At 38.4% G+C, this 20,171-nt stretch overlaps 2 protein-coding genes across 4 annotated transcripts in view; one reads left to right on the top strand and one right to left on the bottom strand.

Moving 5' to 3' along the window:
- The window catches only part of LOC111237184 (calpain-3-like), a 17,315-nt gene extending 8,497 nt beyond the window's left edge, over positions 1-8,818 (bottom strand). For both annotated transcript variants that reach the window (XM_022766181.1, XM_022766172.1), the window contains exons 1-4: positions 8,298-8,818; positions 5,586-5,655; positions 4,797-4,915; positions 3,839-3,972 (exon numbers count right to left, since the gene is read on the bottom strand). In XM_022766181.1, coding sequence (XP_022621902.1) covers positions 3,839-3,972; positions 4,797-4,915; positions 5,586-5,655; positions 8,298-8,639 — 665 coding nt within the window. In that variant the 5' untranslated portion in view covers positions 8,640-8,818. The remainder of the gene's footprint in view (positions 1-3,838; positions 3,973-4,796; positions 4,916-5,585; positions 5,656-8,297) is intronic.
- A 1,764-nt stretch (positions 8,819-10,582) lies between these two features.
- Positions 10,583-18,776, top strand: LOC111240446 (nuclear receptor-binding protein-like). 2 transcript variants are annotated; one of them, XM_022770466.1, is made up of 18 exons: positions 10,583-11,159; positions 11,437-11,695; positions 11,790-11,912; positions 13,081-13,182; positions 13,288-13,377; positions 13,542-13,582; positions 13,841-13,935; positions 14,288-14,371; positions 14,465-14,523; positions 14,906-15,004; positions 15,112-15,244; positions 15,646-15,736; positions 15,975-16,025; positions 16,405-16,540; positions 17,003-17,056; positions 17,156-17,219; positions 17,803-17,858; positions 17,970-18,776. In XM_022770466.1, the coding sequence occupies exons 2-18, from the start codon at positions 11,465-11,467 to the stop codon at positions 18,063-18,065; spliced, it is 1,605 nt and encodes a 534-aa protein (XP_022626187.1). In that variant the 5' UTR covers positions 10,583-11,159; positions 11,437-11,464; the 3' UTR covers positions 18,066-18,776. The 2 variants fall into 2 exon arrangements, with proteins under 2 accessions (XP_022626187.1, XP_022626188.1); XM_022770467.1 differs by having other exon boundaries at positions 10,583-10,886.
- The last annotated feature ends 1,395 nt before the right edge of the window (positions 18,777-20,171 follow it).

Genomic DNA, 20,171 nt, shown 5'->3' on the forward strand with positions numbered 1-20,171 from the left:
AGCTGTTTTTGCAGGTGGGGATGCGGTCGTCCACAAACCACATCGATCCATTCGCCGTAACCCAGAACTGAACATAGGAAAAAGAGAACAGAAGTAACATGGAGAAATCAGTAATGAGACAGGTGGAGGAAAAAAAACTCAGGCACCTAGATATTAAAGGGTCCTGTCCTCATAAGTTGTCTATTACGTTCTGGTTTGGTTAAAAAAAAAAATTTAAATCAATTTCTTGTTTTTTTTCCTCCTTTGAATAAGTTAATATAACCTCATAAGTAAAATCAATATAATATATATGTTGATATAATTTTTTGAGGCCATTTCCATTGATTTTGATCTTTGATTTTGATCAACAATATATCACATAGAAATCCAGCTGTATTACACTTAAATAAATATTTCTGGAAAGGATCCCTTAAACTCTGATATTAAACAATAAAGATATATATTGTAGGAAACATGACAACAGATGAAAAATAAGTAAGATAAGTAACAAACAGTGATCTCAGTGTAATGGAGACCACTGTTCCTAAACTACATTACATTTTTTTTTTTTCTTCTGTACTGTAATATTGTCTTACTTAACATAGCCAATATAGCATAACAACCAATTATACAATTACATGTGTTAATCATGTGATTTTTAGACATTCACATTTGGTAAGACATCACAAGTGAAAACAATGTCACACGTGAAACAAATTTCACCTGTGATACATTAACATATAGGCATATGGGATGAAATGTAAAAGTCCATATGTAAAAACTTGAATTCTATTGAATAACTATTTCTCCGTTTTTGTACTCCTCAAAATCAAATGTGTTGGGTATTCAAAGAGTCACTTCATCTAAAAGAGGCAATATTATGATTCTGACGTGCATGACAGTTCAGTTGCTTATTGCACAAATATGTCAGCAGTTAATTTCAAAACCGGGAAATGGAAGATGCCAGCCGTAGTTCTCAGTGAGCACTATGATCCGGGGGAATCACTCTGTAAAGCAACTTCTCATTCAGCTCACGACAGGCGATGGCAGCCAGCAGCCAGCAGTCACCTGTCAGGAGCAGATTCATGAGCTATGAAGGCACTTGATATTATATATATAGTATATACCGCTTCATGAAAGTAACACAGTTGTTCGCTGTATTAAAGCACATTACTGCAGTGTCAGTAAGGTAACTAAAGGCCTCATGCTTGTGGTCATTCTAGCTGTTAAGTGTATTCTGGATTGACACCATGCTTTCTTTCAGCCTGTGTTCTGATTTATGTTTTTTCTTTTACATTTCTCCTCATCAAGGCTGTTATCTACTTGTAAAAAATAATCTTTGATGGAAGCACATTAGATTTTCTTTCCACACTGAGAACTTTATTCTGGACAACTTTTTTATTATAACTATCAATAAGCCTTTCAGGAAAGCCCCTTCAATTTGCTGTTTCCTTCTGTGTTCTTATGCCACAGGGAACCTCCTTTTTATTCTATTATGATCTACTTATTTTCTCTCGAGTATTCTGAACATGCAGACTTAGGTAACAAAAACAAGGTAATACTACTGTATATTCACACAATAAGGGAAATTCTGGGAATGTGTAGAGGGGGAAAGGAAAGTTATTTTGTTATCATCAAACCCAAAAATATCACATCTTCTTCGCACTTTTAGTCTGTTTCATATTCCTGGCTGCATGGTGTGTTTGAAAGCTTTTAAACCACTTATTAGTAAGAAAACGGTTTAAATATTACCCAATTCTCCTTGACAGATGTCTGTTCCTGTTGGCTCCATCTATGATGAACTTGGGGTTTTCCACAAATTTCCTGTCATAAAAAAAAAAGCGTGACGTGTCTTAGGAGGTATTTTTGGGCATGTTGCAAAATATATACTATATGTGCCCGAGTTCAAATCTTTTTTTCTCATCATGGAAAACTATGCAAGATGAAATGATAACTGTATTAGCTAATTTTTGATTTTAAACATTTTTGATCCAGTGTCTATATCAAGAAAAAAAAATACCCTGCTTTAACAATATGTTTAGATCCCATGAGGATTGTCCTGCGAGACGCCATGTACTGTCTTTAGTGCACTACTAATGGGTCAAAAGGCTGATTCAGGTTCATGCTTGACAACATCTGTATGAACACTGTTTAATTAACTGCCCTTTCTCCCTTCAGTGGATAATAATAATAATTAATTACTATTAGACTGATTAATACATGAATTCACTAGGACTGGGTATCAAACCTCATTAGGTGGATTCTTACATTTTAGTTTTATTTAGGGCAAACTTCTTGTACATCTTGTTGTGTTTAGATAACATTTGAAAACATAATGCATTCACAAACAGTTACTGTTCGTACTGGTTAAACGTTTGAACTTTAAAATCTCGTGGTACACAATATACACTTGCGAATGTATTGACAATATGAGGACTTAACCTGAAACTGAAAGCAAGTTGGAGAAGTTTTCCCAGGCTGGGGTGAACTTGCAACCCCTCTGGCATTCGCTGCATATTTAAGAGGAGGCAGCTGTTACGAGGCCGGCTGGTCACGACCCTTTAGTCCTCTGGACAAGTGATAATGCTGTGCTGAACGAGGAGAAGCCCTCACCTATAACTACGTATCTGTGTCATGGCAACATGACCGACAGCTTCTTCTGTGATCCTAAAGGAACCTGGAACTTACCGACGTATTATCCAGCGGTCTGTCATTCATGGCATAAGTTATATGCTCATGTGGGTGGAACATTGTTTTGGAGGCACATAGTTGCTTGTTGTCTGAAAAGGATTTCATGTGTTGAAGGATTATACATGGAGTCCTGTAAAAGTGGTTCCCAACTTGGCTCCCCTGATTTGTTGTAAATATTGGATACTTAAAGCCTTTTCAAATCTTCAAAACACAATCAGAGAAGAAGAAAAAACATCAGGCCAAAAGTCAAATGTTTTTTTAAAAATCTCTTGAAACCCATTTTGACAAACAATTATCAAGGGAAAATAACAAACAACATTTTCTAACTCCTGAAATGTTGCAAGAAAATCCTAAGAACCCAATCTACAGTTTTCAGGGGTTAGAAAACAGGATCGAATAATGATATCGGAAACCAGGGTCTCAGTTTATTTAGGGATTCACAGCAGTGACACAAATCCTGCCATCATACGACTAACCATAAAGCTGTAAAACTGGCAGCCTCATGTTCCAAATTTAGAGCGGGCACCACTGCTGACACCGTCGATGGGATTCATGGTATCACTAATTCTCTGCTGAGTGTCTAAAGCTGCACTTATCATCTGACATTTGTATAGAAATCACGCCTCAGTTTTTGCAACAGAAACCAAACTTAAAATAATTTCTTTGCCATTTATTTGTTTAATAGTATTAACTCAAATTGATGCAATTCGCATGTTTGTTTACACGAAATTGAAGCTACAGCCAAGAGACCAGTTTAGCTTAGCTTCGCATAAAGACTGGTAACAGGGGGAATGAGCAGCCTGGCCTATGCCTGGTCTGTCTAACAACAAACTAATTAACAGGTTTATATTGTTTGTTTAATCTGTAGCGGCATTAACGAACGATATCTCGTCGACGGCGCAGTGTGAGCTGTTTCCTCCTGTTTCCTCATATCTCTCTCTTGGTTTTTTTTCCATTGTTTAATTTTTTTTTTTTTTTTTTTTTTTTTTTTTAGCACAAAAGCTTGAACTGACGGCTCAGGCCCAGGCACGCGGGCAAACTTTTTTGCATTGGATGGGGAGAAATCTGAACCAGACGCAATGAATTCACAGCAACACACGGGGGGCGAGGATTGTGGCGAGCTGCCACGCCTCCACTAATGCAGCGGACAATAGTAGGCTCTGCTTACTTTGCATACGCTTTTTCCAGAAGAGCGCTCCAGAACTCGTTCTGTCTGAAAGATTTGGTGAACACCAGCTGGTTTTTGCAGGTGGGGATGCGGTCGTCCACAACCACATCGATCCATTCGCCGTAACGCCAGAACTTAACATAGGAAAAGAGAACAGAGTGAACATGGAGAATCAGTAATGAGACAGTGGAGGAAAAAAACCTCAGGCAATTAAACGGTCCTGTCCTCATAAGTGTTTATTACGGTCTTGGTTAAAAAAAAAAATTTAAATCAATTTCTTGTTTTTTTTCCTCCTTTGAAAAGTTAATATAACCTCATAAGTAAAATCAATATAATATATATGTGATATACATTTTTTGAGGCCATTTCCATTGATTTTGATCTTTGATTTTGATCAACAATATATCCATAGAAATCCCACTGTATATACACTTAAATAAATATTTCTGGAAAGGATCCCTTAAACTCTGATATTAAACAATAAAGATTATATGTAGGAAACATGACAACAGATGAAAAATAAGTAAGATAAGTAACATAACAGTGATCTCAGTGTAATGGAGACACTGTTCCTAAACTACATTACATTTTTTTTTCTTCTGTACTGTAATATTGTCTTACTTAACATAGCCAATATAGCATAACACCAATATACCAATTACATGTGTTAATCATGTGATTTTTAGACATTTCACATTTGGTAAGACATCACAAGTGAAAACAATGTCACACGTGAAACAAATTTCACCTGTGATACATTAACATATAGGCATATGGGAGTGAAATGTAAAAGTCCATATGTAAAAACTTGAATTTATTGAACTTTTCTCCTTTTTGTATCCTCAAATCAAATGTGTTGGGTATTCAAGAGTCACTTCATCTAAAGAGCAATATGATTCTGACGTGCATGACAGTTCAGTTGCTTATTGCACAATATGTCAGCAGTTAATTTCAAAACCTGGAAATGGAAGATGCCAGCGTAGTTCTCAGTGAAGCTCTGATCCGGGGGAATCACTCTGTAAAGCAACTTCTCATTCAGCGTCAGACAGGCGATGGCAGCCAGCAGCCAGCAGTCACCTGTCAGGAGCAGATTCATGAGCTATGAAGGCACTTGATATTATATATATAGTATATACCGCTTCATGAAGTAACACAGTTGTCGCGTATTAAAGCCACATTACTGCAGGTGTCAGTAAGGTAACTAAAGGCTCATGCTTGTGGTCATTCTAGCTGTTAAGTGTATTCTGGAGTTGACACCATGCCTTTCTTTCAGCCTGTGTTCTGATTTATGTTTTCTTCTTTTACATTTCTCCTCATCAAGGCTGTTTCTACTTGTAAAAAATAATCTTTGATGGAAGCACATTAGATTTCTTTCCACAACTGAGAACTTTATCTGGACAACTTTTTATTATAACATCAATAAGCCTTCAGGAGCCCTTCAATTTGTTGTTTCCTTTGTGTTCTTATGCACGGGAACCCTCCTTTTTATTCTATTATGATCTACTTATTTTCTCTTCTAGTATTCTGAACATGCAGACTTAGGTAACAAAAACAAGGTAATACTACTGTATATTCACACAATAAGGGAAATTCTGGGAATGTAGAGTGGGAAAGAAAGTTATTTTGTATATCAAACCCAAAATATCACATCTTCTTCGCCACTTTTAGTCTGTTTCATATTCCCTGGCTGCATGGTGTGTTTGAAAGCTTTTAAACCACTTATTAGTAGAAACGGTTTAAATATTACCCAATTCTCCTTGACAGATGTCTGTCCTGTTGGCTCCATCTATGATGAACTTGGGGTTTTCACAAATTTCCTGTCATAAAAAAAAAAAAAGGCGTGTTAGGAGGTATTTTTGAGCATGTTGCAAAATATACTATATGTGCCCGAGTTCAAATCTTTTTTTCTCATCATGGAAAACTATGCAAGATGAAATGATAACTGTATTAGCTAAGTTTTGATTTTAAACATTTTTGATCCAGTGTCTATATCAAGAAAAAAATACCCTGCTTTAACAATATGTTTAGATCCCATGAGGATGTCCTGCGAGACGCCATGTACTGTTCTTTAGTGCACTACTAATGGGTCAAAAGGCTGATCAGGTTCATGCTTGACAACATCTGTATGAAACACTGTTTAATTAACTGCCCTTCTCCCTTCAGTGGATAATAATAATAATAATTACTATTAGACTGATTAATAATGAATTCACTAGGACTGGGTATCAAACCTCATTAGGTGGATTCTTACATTTTAGTTTTATTTAGGCAAACTTCTTGTACATCTGTTTGTGTTTAGATAACATTTGAAAACATAATGCATCACAAACAGTACTGTTCGTACTGGTTAACGTTTGAACTTTAAAATCTGTGTACACAAATATACACTTGACATGATTGACAATATGAGGACTTAACCTTGAAACTGAAAGCAAGTTGGAGAATTTTCCCAGGCTGGGGTGAACTTGCAACCCCTCTGCATTCGCTGCATATTTAAGAGGAGGCAGCTGTTAGAGGCCGGCTGGTCACGACCCTTTAGTCCTCTGGACAAGTGATAATGCTGTGCTGAACGAGGAGAAGCCCTCACCTCATAACTACGTATCTGTGTCATGGCAACATGACCGACAGCTTCTGTGATCCTAAAGGAACCTGGAACTTACCGACGTATTATCCAGCGGTCTGTCATCATGGATAAGTTAATGCTCATGTGGTGGAACATTGTTTTGGAGCACATATTGCTTGTTGTCATGAAAAGGATTTCATGTTGAAGGATTACATGAGCTCCTGTAAAAGTGGTTCCCAACTTGGCTCCCCTGATTTGTTGTAAAATATTGGATACTTAAAGCCTTTTCAAATCCTTCAAAACACAATCAGAGAAGAAGAAAACACTCAGGCCAAAAGTCAAATGTTTTTTAAAATCTCTTGAAACCCATTTTGACAAACAATTATCAAGGGAAAATCAAAACAACATTTTCTAACTCCTGAAATGTTGCAAGAAAATCCTTAATAACCCAAATCTACAGTTTTCAGGGGTTAGAAAACAGGATCGAATAATGATATCGGAAACCAGGTCTCAGTTTATTTAGGGGATTCACAGCAGTGACACAAATCCTGCCATCATACGACTAACCATAAGCTGTAAAACTGCAGCCTCATGTTCCAAATTTAGAGCGGGCACCACTGCTGACACCTCGATGGGATTCATGTATCACTAATCTCTGCTGAGTGTCTAAAGCTGCACTTATCATCTGACATTGTATAGAAATCACGCCTCAGTTTTGCAACAGAAAACCAAACTTAAAATAATTTCTTTGCCATTTGTGTTTAATAGTATTACTCAAATTGATGCAATTCGCATGTTTGTTACACGAAATGTGAAGCTACAGCCAAGAGACAGTTAGCTTAGCTTCGCATAAAGACTGGAAACAGGGGGAATGAGCTAGCCTGGCTCTGTCCTAACAACAAACTAATTAACAGGTTATATTGTTTGTTTAATCTGTAGGTGAGCTGTTTCCTCCTGTTTCCTCATGCTAACCATTTGCTAGCATGAGTTTATATTTATAAGACAGATGTGACAGTCCTTTCATCAAACTCTCAGAAAGAAAGCGAATACCATTTACTATGCTATCCTCCACTACAGTTAACTGACATCTGCAGTTACTTGTTACATTGCAGATCCAAATTTTGCTAAAATATGTGCAAAATATTTTTGAAAATATGATGATTTATTACAACTTAAACCACCAACTAGTATATAAAGTAATTAAATAGCTCTTCCTTAACTAAAACATTAGTGAAAACAGTGCTACTTACAGTAATGCATCAATAATATTAATCCAAACATACACATAATATAGCATAATATATGACATTGTGAAAGGGGTTATTATGCATTATGATTACTCTTACTTTTGATACTTTAAATGCATTCACTGTTGAGATTATGAATGCAGAGGTTTTAACTGTAACAGAGTATTTTTACTTTGTGGCATTAATACATATGTGTGTTTGCATTTCTGTCTATTAGTGTGTGCATTTATATAAGTGTGTTGGCAGGTAAGACAGGGGCATACTTCTCTTTATGACAAACGAATGTGTTGTTTGTTGCCAAATGTCCTGCTATCAGAACCATTTGCTGTCAAGGGTGGAGCGTTGGCAGACAACCAAACTCTGCTGCAAGTCATAAAAAAAACACGAAACCCTGAAGCCAACACTGAGTTGCCACTTTGTTTCCCAGCAGTGGCAGAGAGCGTCCTCCTGAGTGAGAGTCAGCTGTCTGTGACTGTAGAAGGTGATAACCCAGAGCTATGCCATTCAGCCATACCAACCCGACACCCCACACATGTGCTGCAGAGGAAGTGATGAGATACACAGAGATTTTGCAGAAGAGCTTCTCAGAACCACTTTCACATTAAGTGCAACTTGGGCCTAGAGGATATGACAAAAGACGGGCACTCACAGAGGGACGTTTCCACTCAAACTTCATTGAAGGTTTGTGGCTGTAGAAGAGTGAGGAGTCATCTGCCGGAAACAGAGGGTCCTCAAACAAAATATTCTTCTTTACGTATTTGTCTCGTAGCTCCAAAAAAGTCTTAAGACGCTTGGCATCTTTGACAGCCTCATTTCTGCTCAGAATAGCAGAGTAGATTGAGTTTGTCCCAGCAGGAGGATAATCAGCTTTGTCATCAGGCCCAAGTGATGCTTCAGTTTCACAAAGCACTTTCACCTTTATCTCCTCCACAACAGGCACTTTCCCTTTATTGTCCCCCATCTTATCAGTGTCAACCGTAGCCTTTGACATTCCTGTTTCAGCTGGCAGCTTATAAAGTGGAGTCCTTCCTTTTTTGCAGAAACAGAGGGTGAACTTGCAAAACAGCCCAAAGAAACTTCCTGTGTCCTCCCTGACTGCTGTGATCACTTTTACTTCCTTTTAAAATATCGTCACTGCTTTATGGACTGTCCCCAACCAGCACCCTCTCACACCAGCGTTCACACAGTCACTGTTTAGTCCCCGGACCTAAATATAGGCCTCTTTAAACGAGGGGAGGAGGCTTCTTGGACAGAGACCCTGATCATGTCCCAACAGTTTCAGGTGGCAGTGTGCTATTCAGTGGGACCGTCCAGAATCTATACCATAAATGCAATAGTGAGTGTGAGTGACAAATCATGGCGCTACTATGTATGTCTAGGAGACTAGAGGTGGTTAGTATGGTCATTAACTAGATATGGATTACTGTACAAAAGCCATAGAAAATAAAGCTTCTAGTTATCACTAGCATTAGCTGCAAATCTGACAGTTACTTATTATATCAGTTTAACAGTAGTTTTTTAATGGCACCAACCAAATAGCCTATTTACCACTGAGAACAGATAATTTTGCCATTAATATGTCTAAAAATGTTTGACATAAAGAGAAGTTTAAATTCTATGATTATGCGAAGGTTTTGTTTTCATGTCATGTTTTTACAAAAACATTGGCTGTTTTGAGGCAATAAATAAATAAATGGATAAATAGAAAAATTGAAGATTTAGTATCCTCCATCTGAATTACACACATGACAGTGAAGAGAGGGCTTTGAAACAATATTGTGGTTTTTAAAACGAGTTTACTTGGTGGTTTTCTTGGTTGGGTAAGGTTCTGCTGCAGTAATTTGATGTCATTACCTCAGTATCTCTAAAATCATGCCTACAGCCTTGGATTTAATGTCGATAACATCAGTTACATTGACACCTAGTGGTCAAACAAACGACCTCACATTTACTTCCTTTTCTATGGTTTGGCGAAGATGACAAAACCGACCAATCATCATAATTCAGTATTCAGTTGGCCGAGCCCTCTGTCAATCTATGACTATATCAAATAAGAAAAAGGAGGGGGCTGAGCAAAGAGTTGCCAGGTTTGAGGGAAACCTGCCTTCTTATTCTTCATGGGATGATGAAGATGGTGTTGTTAGACTGTCTTTTGTGTTACATGGTAAATTACTCTCATTTGCTTGTTGTTGACAATAACCACATGGGAGCCCATTTTAGCCAGAAAAAGAAAAAAATGGATGTAAAGTGAGGAATGTTAGAATTAAAAATATTAATGGTAATTCTCTCTCTCTCTCTCTCTCTCTCTCTCTTTCTTTAAATATTATTATGTTTTCCCCATTAAATTAAAATGTGTGCTTACATCATGCAATTATGGCTGCATTAACATGTTAGTGGGCCCCAGGGCAAACATTTGCTGTTGTACTCTTACTGACCCCACACATAGTGCCATGTGTAAGTACTCCTGCTGCATTCAAGTTGCCGTTAGGTACAGTGCATACAGCAAACTATACATTACATGCCAATCATTATGACGGCGGATCCAGAAAATCAATCAGTACCCCCGTGCTAGAATACTTGACCCTGAGGTCAGACTAAAAGCACACAATATACACAAAATAATTAAGCTGAGATCTAAAACTTATTCTTAACTTGGAAACAGTAGTTGGAAAAAACTACCAGCAGGCAACTGGTCAAACTACATATTTTATGTTTAAATATCATAACTATGCACTTGTATATGCTATGCTGAAATGTGGTGAAAATAGTTTATGTCTTTCTGTGCTCATAATATACCTATACACGCCAGTCACATCACAAAGAGGAAGTGAAGTTCCTGTAGTGGTTTTTGAACCAGAAATGTTGTTGTTGAACACTGCAGAAGGGGGATCGGGTAAACCGTATCTGGCAACCATTTTTGACTCTGCCGAGAGCAGTGTGCATCTGTAAGTTGTCGCCATCATATGTGGCTACATGTTAACCTAGCTCCCAAGTCAGTCAGCCGTTGTGTCCGCGGATATAAAGTGATTGGCATCATTAAGCTCTCTTTGTGTCTCCAGTCGAGTTTCTGTGAGCTGGAGTTATGTTATTCATCAGTAAACGTGTTTAGGATGTTGCTGTTTTGTGGAGTTTACTCACATTAACGGAGCTGGAGTCTTGAGAAGCAGCAAGGGGCGGTGGGCTGCTAAAACTGTCGCTACCTAACAGCGAACCAGCTAGTTGGTTAGCTGGCCAGCAGGTAAACCTCAGGAGACATTTAAAGTGAATAAAACCACGGTTCATTGTGAGTCGTCATCGTTAGTTAAATGGTCGCCGGTGGTTTCCGCCGTTGTCCCGTGTTGTGAAGTTAGTAACGTACCGTAGCCAAGGAGCTACAGAGCTAGCTGCGACTCCGCTGAGAAACCGAGAAGATTTACAGCCAGCGGAGATAAATAACCAGCTGAGATCGGGCTGCCACGGTGGAAGTCTGTTAAACTGGAGCTGGCATCGTCACATTTCCTGTCTTTAACACGTATGTCCATCAATATGTGCTACTTTTTCCTCATATTTGTGTTGCGGTTTATAATGGCCTCTCCTGTAGAGTGCTAATTCAGCTAACTTCTTTTGCAAAGTTACTCCTCTCCTGCACCGGTGTTAGCCAGCTACAGCTACCAAGTGCATATCTTTGTTGTCAAGCTAGTTTTAAAATGTGATCTAATTGCCCAGTTTTGTATTTATCAACAGTTAACAAGTCAGCGTGTGTGGTCTGTGATAATGATGCTGTGTTTGGGTTTTTCTGAATCATGCAGCAGGCTGCTGGGCCTGACAACTGAGAGGATGTCTGAGGGAGAGAACAAACAGGCCCCGGACATCGTCCAGGAGGGGAAGCCTGAGTCGATGGCACCTGTACCCACGGGTCAAGGAGTGTCATCGGTGTCTCCCCCTGTGTCCATGGTGACCCAGTCTCCAGCCACTGCTGCCACAGAGGATGAGGAAGAGGAGAGCGAGGATGAGTCAGAGATTTTGGAGGAAAGCCCGTGTGGACGTTGGCAGAAGCGCAGAGAAGAGGTAGGGTGATAATGTCAGCAGAAGAAGTCAGGTTTATCTATATTAGGGTATAGGTGTATCACAGCTGATGCATTATTTTGTTTTCTTCCCCAAGGTGAATCAGCGCAATGTCCCTGGGATCGATAATGCTTACTTGGCCATGGACACTGAGGAAGGAGTTGAGGTGGTGTGGAATGAGGTCATGTTCTCAGAAAGGAAGAATTTCAAACTACAAGAGGTGGGTACAGAGTTAGGCCAACGTAGACAGATATGTTTGAAGCACTGCAGCACTATTGTGAGGATGATGTCAGCAAGAGGAGGCCATTTATATCTACCAGGAATGAAATATCTCGACATGGTGTTTAGCATTGTTTTCTTGTGTGATAGGTTGCTTTGTTTGCTGTGATCTTGCTAACAATGTGAAAGCCTGCAGGTTTTCATTTCTCCTTTCACTTTAAGCTCCTTAGGCAAGTGGCTGGACTTGTTGCTGCCAGCAGGGTAGCAAAGTACAAACTGTACCTATGTAGTTGCAAAAACAATTTTCAGAAATTTGAACAGCAGGATGGAAGCAGACCAGTGGTATTTGAGGCTCTTGCTTGCGCATACATTTAGGAATTTCAGGCATTTAACTCGGTGGTTTTGCTTCTTTCAGAAGTGGTTTTGAGTTTTTCACTGTCAGCTCGGTTGCAGTAAAATTGTATCAATTGAAGATCCTGTCTGTTTCCTACTTTTGAAATAAAAAAACTACAAAATGGCATGTAGGGACTGGGGAGCCTCACTCGCCTAGTGGTTAACTGCATTAATGCAATGTCCATGGTTTGACTCCCAGCTAGGGGAACTTGCATGTCATACCTCTCCCTTCCCAATGTCAAATAAAGGCAAAAACCTAAAAAACTCAGAATCTAAGTGTAATTCTGTGCAACCACTCGGTCTGTTCTTGGGTGAGGTACATAATCAAACAACTGTAGTAGCCTGAATTGCTCACTGACCATTTTTTCATAGACTGTCTGACCTTGTCTGACAGTTTTTGAATACACATTTTCTTATTTATTAAATGGCTGATGGTCTGTATGGATCTTAACCCAGAAATACTTTTAATGGACACTCATTTACACCTGTGGAAATTGCATTTACTAGAGAATCTCTTCAACAGCTTAGTCAACATACTGGCCAAAAGAAGGCCAGGCCAATGAAAACGAATAGGTTGTTAAAACACAGTGAGCTCACTTGTGTTTAATGGTTCAACTTAATTCCAAATGCATTGAATCTGTGTTTGATAAATTTGACAACACAAAGACGGACGTATTAGTCTCTGCACCAGTTGTATTAATAGTTATATGGTATAATTGAAAATGTGAGGCATTATATATTAATGAGTAATTTCCTCTGTTTTTTTCCTCCTGCAGGAAAAAGTCAAAGCAGTGTTTGATAATTTGATCCAGCTGGAGCACTTGAACATTGTGAAGTTCCACAAATATTGGACGGATGTTAAAGAGAACAGAGTGAGGGTAGGTAATCATCCAAAAAAATCCCATTTTCTTTTTCCAATCATGTAAAGAAGAGTATAAAGACCTTTTGTTCTCATCTTCTTTCATTGCTTTTCTTTGTCTCAGGTCATTTTCATCACTGAATACATGTCTTCAGGAAGTCTCAAGCAGTTCTTGAAAAAGACAAAGAAAAACCACAAGACCATGAATGAGAAGGTGTGAAAGCTCTGCTGTAACTCACTAACAGATTTTTAAATGCAGTTCCTTCAAAATGATGCTGACAAGTCAGAAACAGCTAATTAATCCTGTTTAGGTTGTTTCTCTTTTTAACCTATTTTACATGAACTTTCACTTCTGGTAACACATTTCTTTTCTGACAGGCCTGGAAGCGCTGGTGCACACAAATTCTGTCTGCTCTGAGGTTAGTCTAAAAAAAAAAAAAAAGAGGGTTCATTTTTGTAAGCTACTTAGTTTTTATGAAGTAATCCTGGTATAAGGTATTGCACAATCCATAGTCCTAGAAAGGTTTTTCCTGCAAATTCAGATAATCAGCTGTGTTACAGAGCAGTTTAGGAAATTATGTTTGGATAATATGAATGTGGTAAACATTTTGAAAACCACCAGCTTCTACAGTCAGTGGTTTGTAAGCATTTTTAACCACATTACCCTCCGTCTCCAGTTACCTGCACTCCTGTGAACCTCCCATCATCCATGGCAACCTGACCTGTGACACCATCTTCATTCAGCACAATGGCCTCATCAAGATCGGCTCAGGTAGAACTCAGAGATCACTAAAGAGTTATGTTTGGACCAGTAAGAAATTCATTAGAAACATATCCATGTGGACAAAAAGCAGGATATATATACAGACAGAAAAATTACAGCACCACCTACAATCACATATCACATGATACAAAATAACAATCCCTAACCAATGGAGTATGGGGAACAGACACGTACATTCCTAAAGAAAAGCCTGTAACCCACAGGGTGACACAATATATGTGTTATATGTCCTTCATCAATCATTTTATTTCTTTTCTATACTGCTGTTGCCTTTTACCGGTAATATTAGCCTTAGTATCTAGTATTAGTGTTGTTAAGTCTTTTTTTCCCACTATTTTAGTTGCCCCAGATACCATTAACAACCATGTGAAAACCTGTCGGGAAGAGCAGAAAAGCCTTCACTTTTTTGCTCCAGAATATGGAGGTAAGATCGTACAAGTGTATCATTTGTCTCAAGATACAGCTGCAGTGTGCAGTGGTATTTCTGTGATACTGATCAGTGTTTGTCTACCTTCAGCTGTTGCCAATGTTACCACAGCCGTGGATATCTATTCCTTTGGAATGTGCGCCTTAGAGGTGAGAGGAAATCACTCATCACACATCACATACTGACATAATTTAAGACTGCTTTCTTAACTAGGTGTCAGTCATCCCAGCTTTAGACATGCTTCGTGCTGTTATTAACTTGGAAGTTCAGTTTTTTTTAAAGCTTTTTCCAGCTGTTACAAAAACAGAAATCAGAATGACAGTTATCTCTGTTTTGTAAGAAAGGAAGTGTGGAAATACTTTCTTCTTTTTTTTTTGTCCTTTTGAATGATAAATAATTTTAGGTTGACGTGTAAAGTGATGACCAATGTCTTCAGAATGCGTTATCTAACAGAGAGTGGCTGCTACTTTATGTTTGCATCTATGAATCAGTTCTAATTTACACCTTTCTTTTGTCCAATCACTTCCTCAGATGGCTGTGTTGGAAATCCAGAGTAATGGAGATTCGTCTTATGTGTCCCAAGAAGCCATAAACAGTGCCATTCAGTCCCTAGAGGACCCGTTGCAACGGGTGAGTGGAGGACAGCAAAGTATTTCAAGCTTGTGTAGCTGTTTGGAAGAGAGATCCACAACCTAGTTTTTGTTTTGTCCCCCCCCCCCCCCACCACGCTATTTCAGGAATTTATCCAAAAGTGTCTGGAGGTAGATCCCAGTAAGCGACCCACAGCTAAGGAGCTGTTGTTTCACCAGGCCTTGTTTGAGGTGCCCTTACTTAAGCTGCTGGCTGCGCACTGCATCGTCAGCCACCAGCGTGAGTGAAAATACACAAACACACAATACTGTATATATGATGTTTTATCGGTGTGAACACTGGCAATTAGTCTATTTGGTTTGACGATACAGATACAGACCATTATTCAAACCCTGGACCTTTTTTAGTTTTTTTAGTCAGCTTCAAATCTTATTGAACATATCCAAGGCCACCAAATAAACAGACCATCATTTACAAGCTAAGACTGGAACTCCATTAATCAGCCTCAGATGATGTGTCCAACCGGCCGCCTTTCATATACCATGTAGGGCACAAAACCCCAGAAACCCAGCATACACGGTCACAAAAACTATCTGTAAGTGTGTTTTGGAAAATGGAAAAAGAAACTTATCATGGGTGAATGTTCTTGTCTAATTGAAGTGTTGTTTGTTTACCTGTAGATATGATTCCAGAAAATGCTTTAGAGGAAATGACAAAGAACATGGATCCTAACTTGGTGATTGTTGAGGCCAAGGATGGAGTTCAGATGAAGTAAGTCTGAGTATCTTATTATATCAAACAGTATCTTATTATATCAAACACCAGCGATTGTTTGATGAAAAAAAATTTTGAAGTAAAGGAAATTTTTGTAGTTGTAAAAGTTTACATGACAGTTAATGCAAGTTAGAATAATGTTACAGTCGGAAATTATTTTATTTTTTATTTACTGACACTTTGGTCCTGACTGACTAAATGTTCAGCATTAGTAAGAGTTTGTCTTGTGCTTCAGACTCTCTCAGTTCCCTGCCCTTGAACTGGACAAGTTTCTGGAAGATGTAAGGTAAGAAAACAATTATGGGAACATACTGCACTTGGAAACAGATTGGCTTGTGATTTGGAGATTTCAGATCAAAATTAGGTGGGAAAAGTAAAATGAGAGCTTCTCACCCGCAACTGAAACAAGTGATTGAACACAAAAGTTTGAAATTGCTGTTGTATTGATACAGATCAACGTGTGCAAAGTCAGTGATGTGAATTGTCGTATGGTATGCACATGAGATATATTAAGGCTCAACAAAAACCTCTTTAAAAGTTAAAATACCCTCCAATGTTCAGGTTACAACTTTACATGAAATAATTTGTAGTTGCCACATTGGAAGGAAATAGACTCGATGTCCCAAGTTGAAATTGTGCATTTTTTTTTCTCTTTGGTGAATCAGGAATGGGATCTATCCCCTGACTGCATTCGGGATTCCATGTCCACAACAGCCTCAGCAGGAGGCGGTGAAGTCACCCATAGTGCCCCCCTCAGTCAAAACCCCCACTCCTGAACCTGCAGAGCTCGAGACCAGGAAGGTAAGAACTGAATCTGAATTACAGATGTAGGAATGAAATTAAATTGCAGCAAATCATAAACACTTGATTTATTTAATTTTATCACTTTCCTTTTTGAGTGAAAAATGAAATTGGTGCAAAAACTTAATTATACAAGTCCACTAGATCAGATATTTGAAAGTCTATCTAAATCCTGGAAACAAAGAAAAGAGGGTGAGAATAAAAGGGAGAAGAAAACTACAGATTAGAAATTCTGGAAATGGAAGAATGCTGAACACTGAGTGGGTGACCTCAAGTTTCTCCTTGTGTGCGTCAAAACAAGTTGTGCTCTAAATGTAGAATAAAATACCAAAACATTCCTAAAACTAAGCACACTGATTGGATTTTAGGATTTGAATTTAGCACTTAATTGAAAGCCTTCTCCAGTCAGCTTCTGCATGCTCATGTGCCAAATACTAAGCTGGTACTTTTGGTGTTTCCCAGGTCCTTCAGATGCAGTGTAATATTGAGCCGGTTGATGAGGGCGCCAAGCATCATGTAAGTCTGTCTGATGAGCGATAAAGTAATCTTTCTACTTTAAGGGATGTATCATGGGAGTCATAGTGCAATAAATGACTTCTTTTATTCTCTTTGTAGCTGACCTTGCTGTTGAAACTTGAGGATAAATTGAACAGGCACTTGAGCTGTGATTTGTTACCAAGTGAGTATCTCTGTTTCTATAAGATCACTTAATAACATACTTGGCGTGTGCACACATTTGCAGTTGTTACATGTAACCAACATGAACATTGTCACTGTTTTGTTTGAAAACGTTGTCAAGGCAGTGCGATGTCATATGTACACTCTGGAGGTTTCATTGAAACCAGACTTTTGTTTACATTTAGTGTGTTCTGTGTGGGTGCTGGTAGATCATATACACAATATGGGAAGCTGTTTATCAAAACTTTTCCTGGCAGTGCCTCTAATGATCAAAAGTCCAACTTTGTACAATTTAATCATTTAAGTGACAAACTGAAATCCTTTAAAAGCACATTATTTTTTTGTAGAGATGCCCTGATTGATTGGCCACCGATCATAATCGGCAATTTTCATTAAAAATGCGTGATCGGTAGATCGGCATTATTGCTATTGGCGGCAAAAATCGTGATCGTGGCATCCCTTATTTTTTAGTTTGTAACACTGACATGATGTTGTTTTGACAAATAAGTGACATCTTAACAATTAAGGTATGTTAACACCTCATTAGCCACTATGTGTTCTGACTGTTCTGTATTTTGGTCCAGATGAGAACGTACAGGAGCTGGCTGTGGAGCTTGTTCAGCTGGGATTTATCAGTGAGGTTCGTTGTTCATCACCATGACTCCCGCAAAACCTCAACACTCATGCTATTTTTAGTATAACCACAACACTCTAGATCATTTTTTTTTACCCCGCTGTGTCTCCATTTCAGGGGGATCAGCCACGACTTGCATCTGTTCTTGAAGAGGCCTTCTCCAAGTTCTACAGCCGGAATGGTTCTCTCAATCCGGTGACCGTTTCCTCGTAGCAGAGGACTTGTCAGGCCTTCTTTCAGCCCTCCTCGTCCTCTACAACAGGACTAGCTTTTTGCTTCACCTCTGAGTTGCAGGAAAGCTTTGCGAGGACAGGGGAGGAAGCCTTGGTCTGATTGCAGATCCTGCAGCCTGTCCTTGTATCTTCTGGTGGGAAAAGCTGCCACTAAGTGGTTGTTGGCTTTCTATCTTTTTTTTTTTTTTTTTTCCCTCCCACCCAATACAGCCATCTGCTTCTCTTTCAAAAGAGGAAATCCTAGTTGCAACTTAAAGGAAAATACAAATGTTTCCACTTTTTGGCTTATTTCTTCCAGTTGTAAGTGGAGGTAAGCGAAATAAAACTGGATAACAGCAGTATTTCCCTTAAGTCAGTATTAAAAGTGTATTTTAAACATTTTTACGTAAAATTGTTTGATAGTTGTCTGTATGAAAAAAAATCTTTGTCCCGGCATACTGAAGTGTATGTATTATGGTGTTGTAAGGTTAAGTCTGGTTGTCTGGTCCTTTTAAACTTTCTCTTGAGCAGTGAGTGAGGCATCTTCCTACCTTGTATCAGTTTTTGAAGACTCTCAAATGCATTGAGCTCGTAATACAACAGATGCAACGTCACTTCAAAATTCTGTAATTATATCAACATAGTCATGAAACACGCAGCTGCAACACAATCTGAAGAGCTACCGATAAAATATTAAAAATCTAACTATTTATTTGTGTATCTTTTCTTGAGTGTGTACTGTACTTCACTTCCAGCACTAAGGCCGGTGGTTGTTTGAATGTATGCTTTTACTTGCTCTCCTTCTCCTCGCTCTCTTCTTTAAACCATGCTGTTATTTTCTATGAAAAGGGGTGTCGACTGTGGTCCAACTATTGCTAGCTTCTGTTTTCAAGTAGCCCATTGCAGCACTTACCGATTGGGGCTTGGTCAATAAGTTGTCTTTAGGTGGCACTTTACAACGTAGAGGTTGGTTTAGATCAATGTGAAGATGCTTTGGCATTTGAGCACATGATTTGACGGGTGTTTGTCAACAGGTTTGGTGATTGCATGTATGCTTTTCTATGTCTAAATGGAAACTGATGCATGCAACAAGCTTGCTTCTGGAGTTGTTTCAGTTTTTATTTTTTAAATCAATGGTGATAGATTCAAATAATCTATCATGCAAATAGTGTTTTGTCAGCTTAAGCCCGTCAACATTTAGATTTCGTCTCTGAAGCATTTGTTTTCCTTCATGGCTGAGGCATTGTGTGACACCATAGCTAAAATGTGCCCTCGCCACTTAGAAATTCAGTTATTGCCTCTGACCAATCTTATCTGTTAAATGTTTGAGGATCTCTCTGCTGGTTTGCACTACTGTACACTTTTACATCCTGTTGGAAATGTCCTGTGGCCTCTGGCTTCTTCACACCAACAGGAGGAAGATAGATGATTGGAAATGGCGTCATTAAAACTTAAGTCAGTGATCAAGTCTTGCCTACTCTATGCTATGACTACCTTCTGTTAGGGTCTGTAGATACTGCGCGATACAAGTGTGGAACTGCCTGGCATGCTTGTAACCATCTTGTACACTGTATGCTGGACACTGGTCTGTTTCTGCTACGCATTTACCCCCTTTTTTCACCTCCTGAAATAAAAAATTACACTATCAGCACTTAATGGCATTGCTTGGTGTCATCTTGTGTTTGAACTGTGCCTCTGAAGCGCTTTTGAGGATGGCTGTGATCCAGGTTACCTTACGTAGCATTTGTTGTCATGTGCACTTTTGTGCAAAAGATTGACAAAAAACACCTATCCCTCCTAATTTAATTGTATAAATTTAACTCAATTTTATTTATTTAATTTGATTCAATATATTTGAATTTGAGTAAATTCCTATTTTATTAGTTTATGAATTCATAAAGTAAATAATTTAAAATTTAATTTCATGTAATTTGGTTTAATTTAATTAATGTAAATACATTTTATTTAAAATATTTAAAATACCATTTTTTAAGAAATTAATTTTAAGTAAGTATTTTGACTCAATGTAATTTAATTCAGTAAACTGACTACATTTTATCTATTTGAGTAAATTTGACTTTATTTCATTAAATTTGAGTAAATGTAA

Source organism: Seriola dumerili, unplaced genomic scaffold (assembly GCF_002260705.1).
Source record: "Seriola dumerili isolate Sdu_G_001 unplaced genomic scaffold, Sdu_1.0 BDQW01000025.1, whole genome shotgun sequence".
NCBI lineage: Eukaryota > Metazoa > Chordata > Actinopteri > Carangiformes > Carangidae > Seriola > Seriola dumerili.

Coding starts and splice junctions, on each gene's coding strand:
- LOC111240446 (XM_022770466.1), top strand. CDS start 11,465: ATGTCTGAGGGAGAGAACAAACAGGCCCCGGACATCGTCCAGGAGGGG. Junction 13,378..13,541: donor ACAAGACCATGAATGAGAAG/GTGTGAAAGCTC, acceptor CTTTTCTGACAG/GCCTGGAAGCGCTGGTGCAC. Junction 15,245..15,645: donor CTGCATCGTCAGCCACCAGC/GTGAGTGAAAAT, acceptor GTTTACCTGTAG/ATATGATTCCAGAAAATGCT.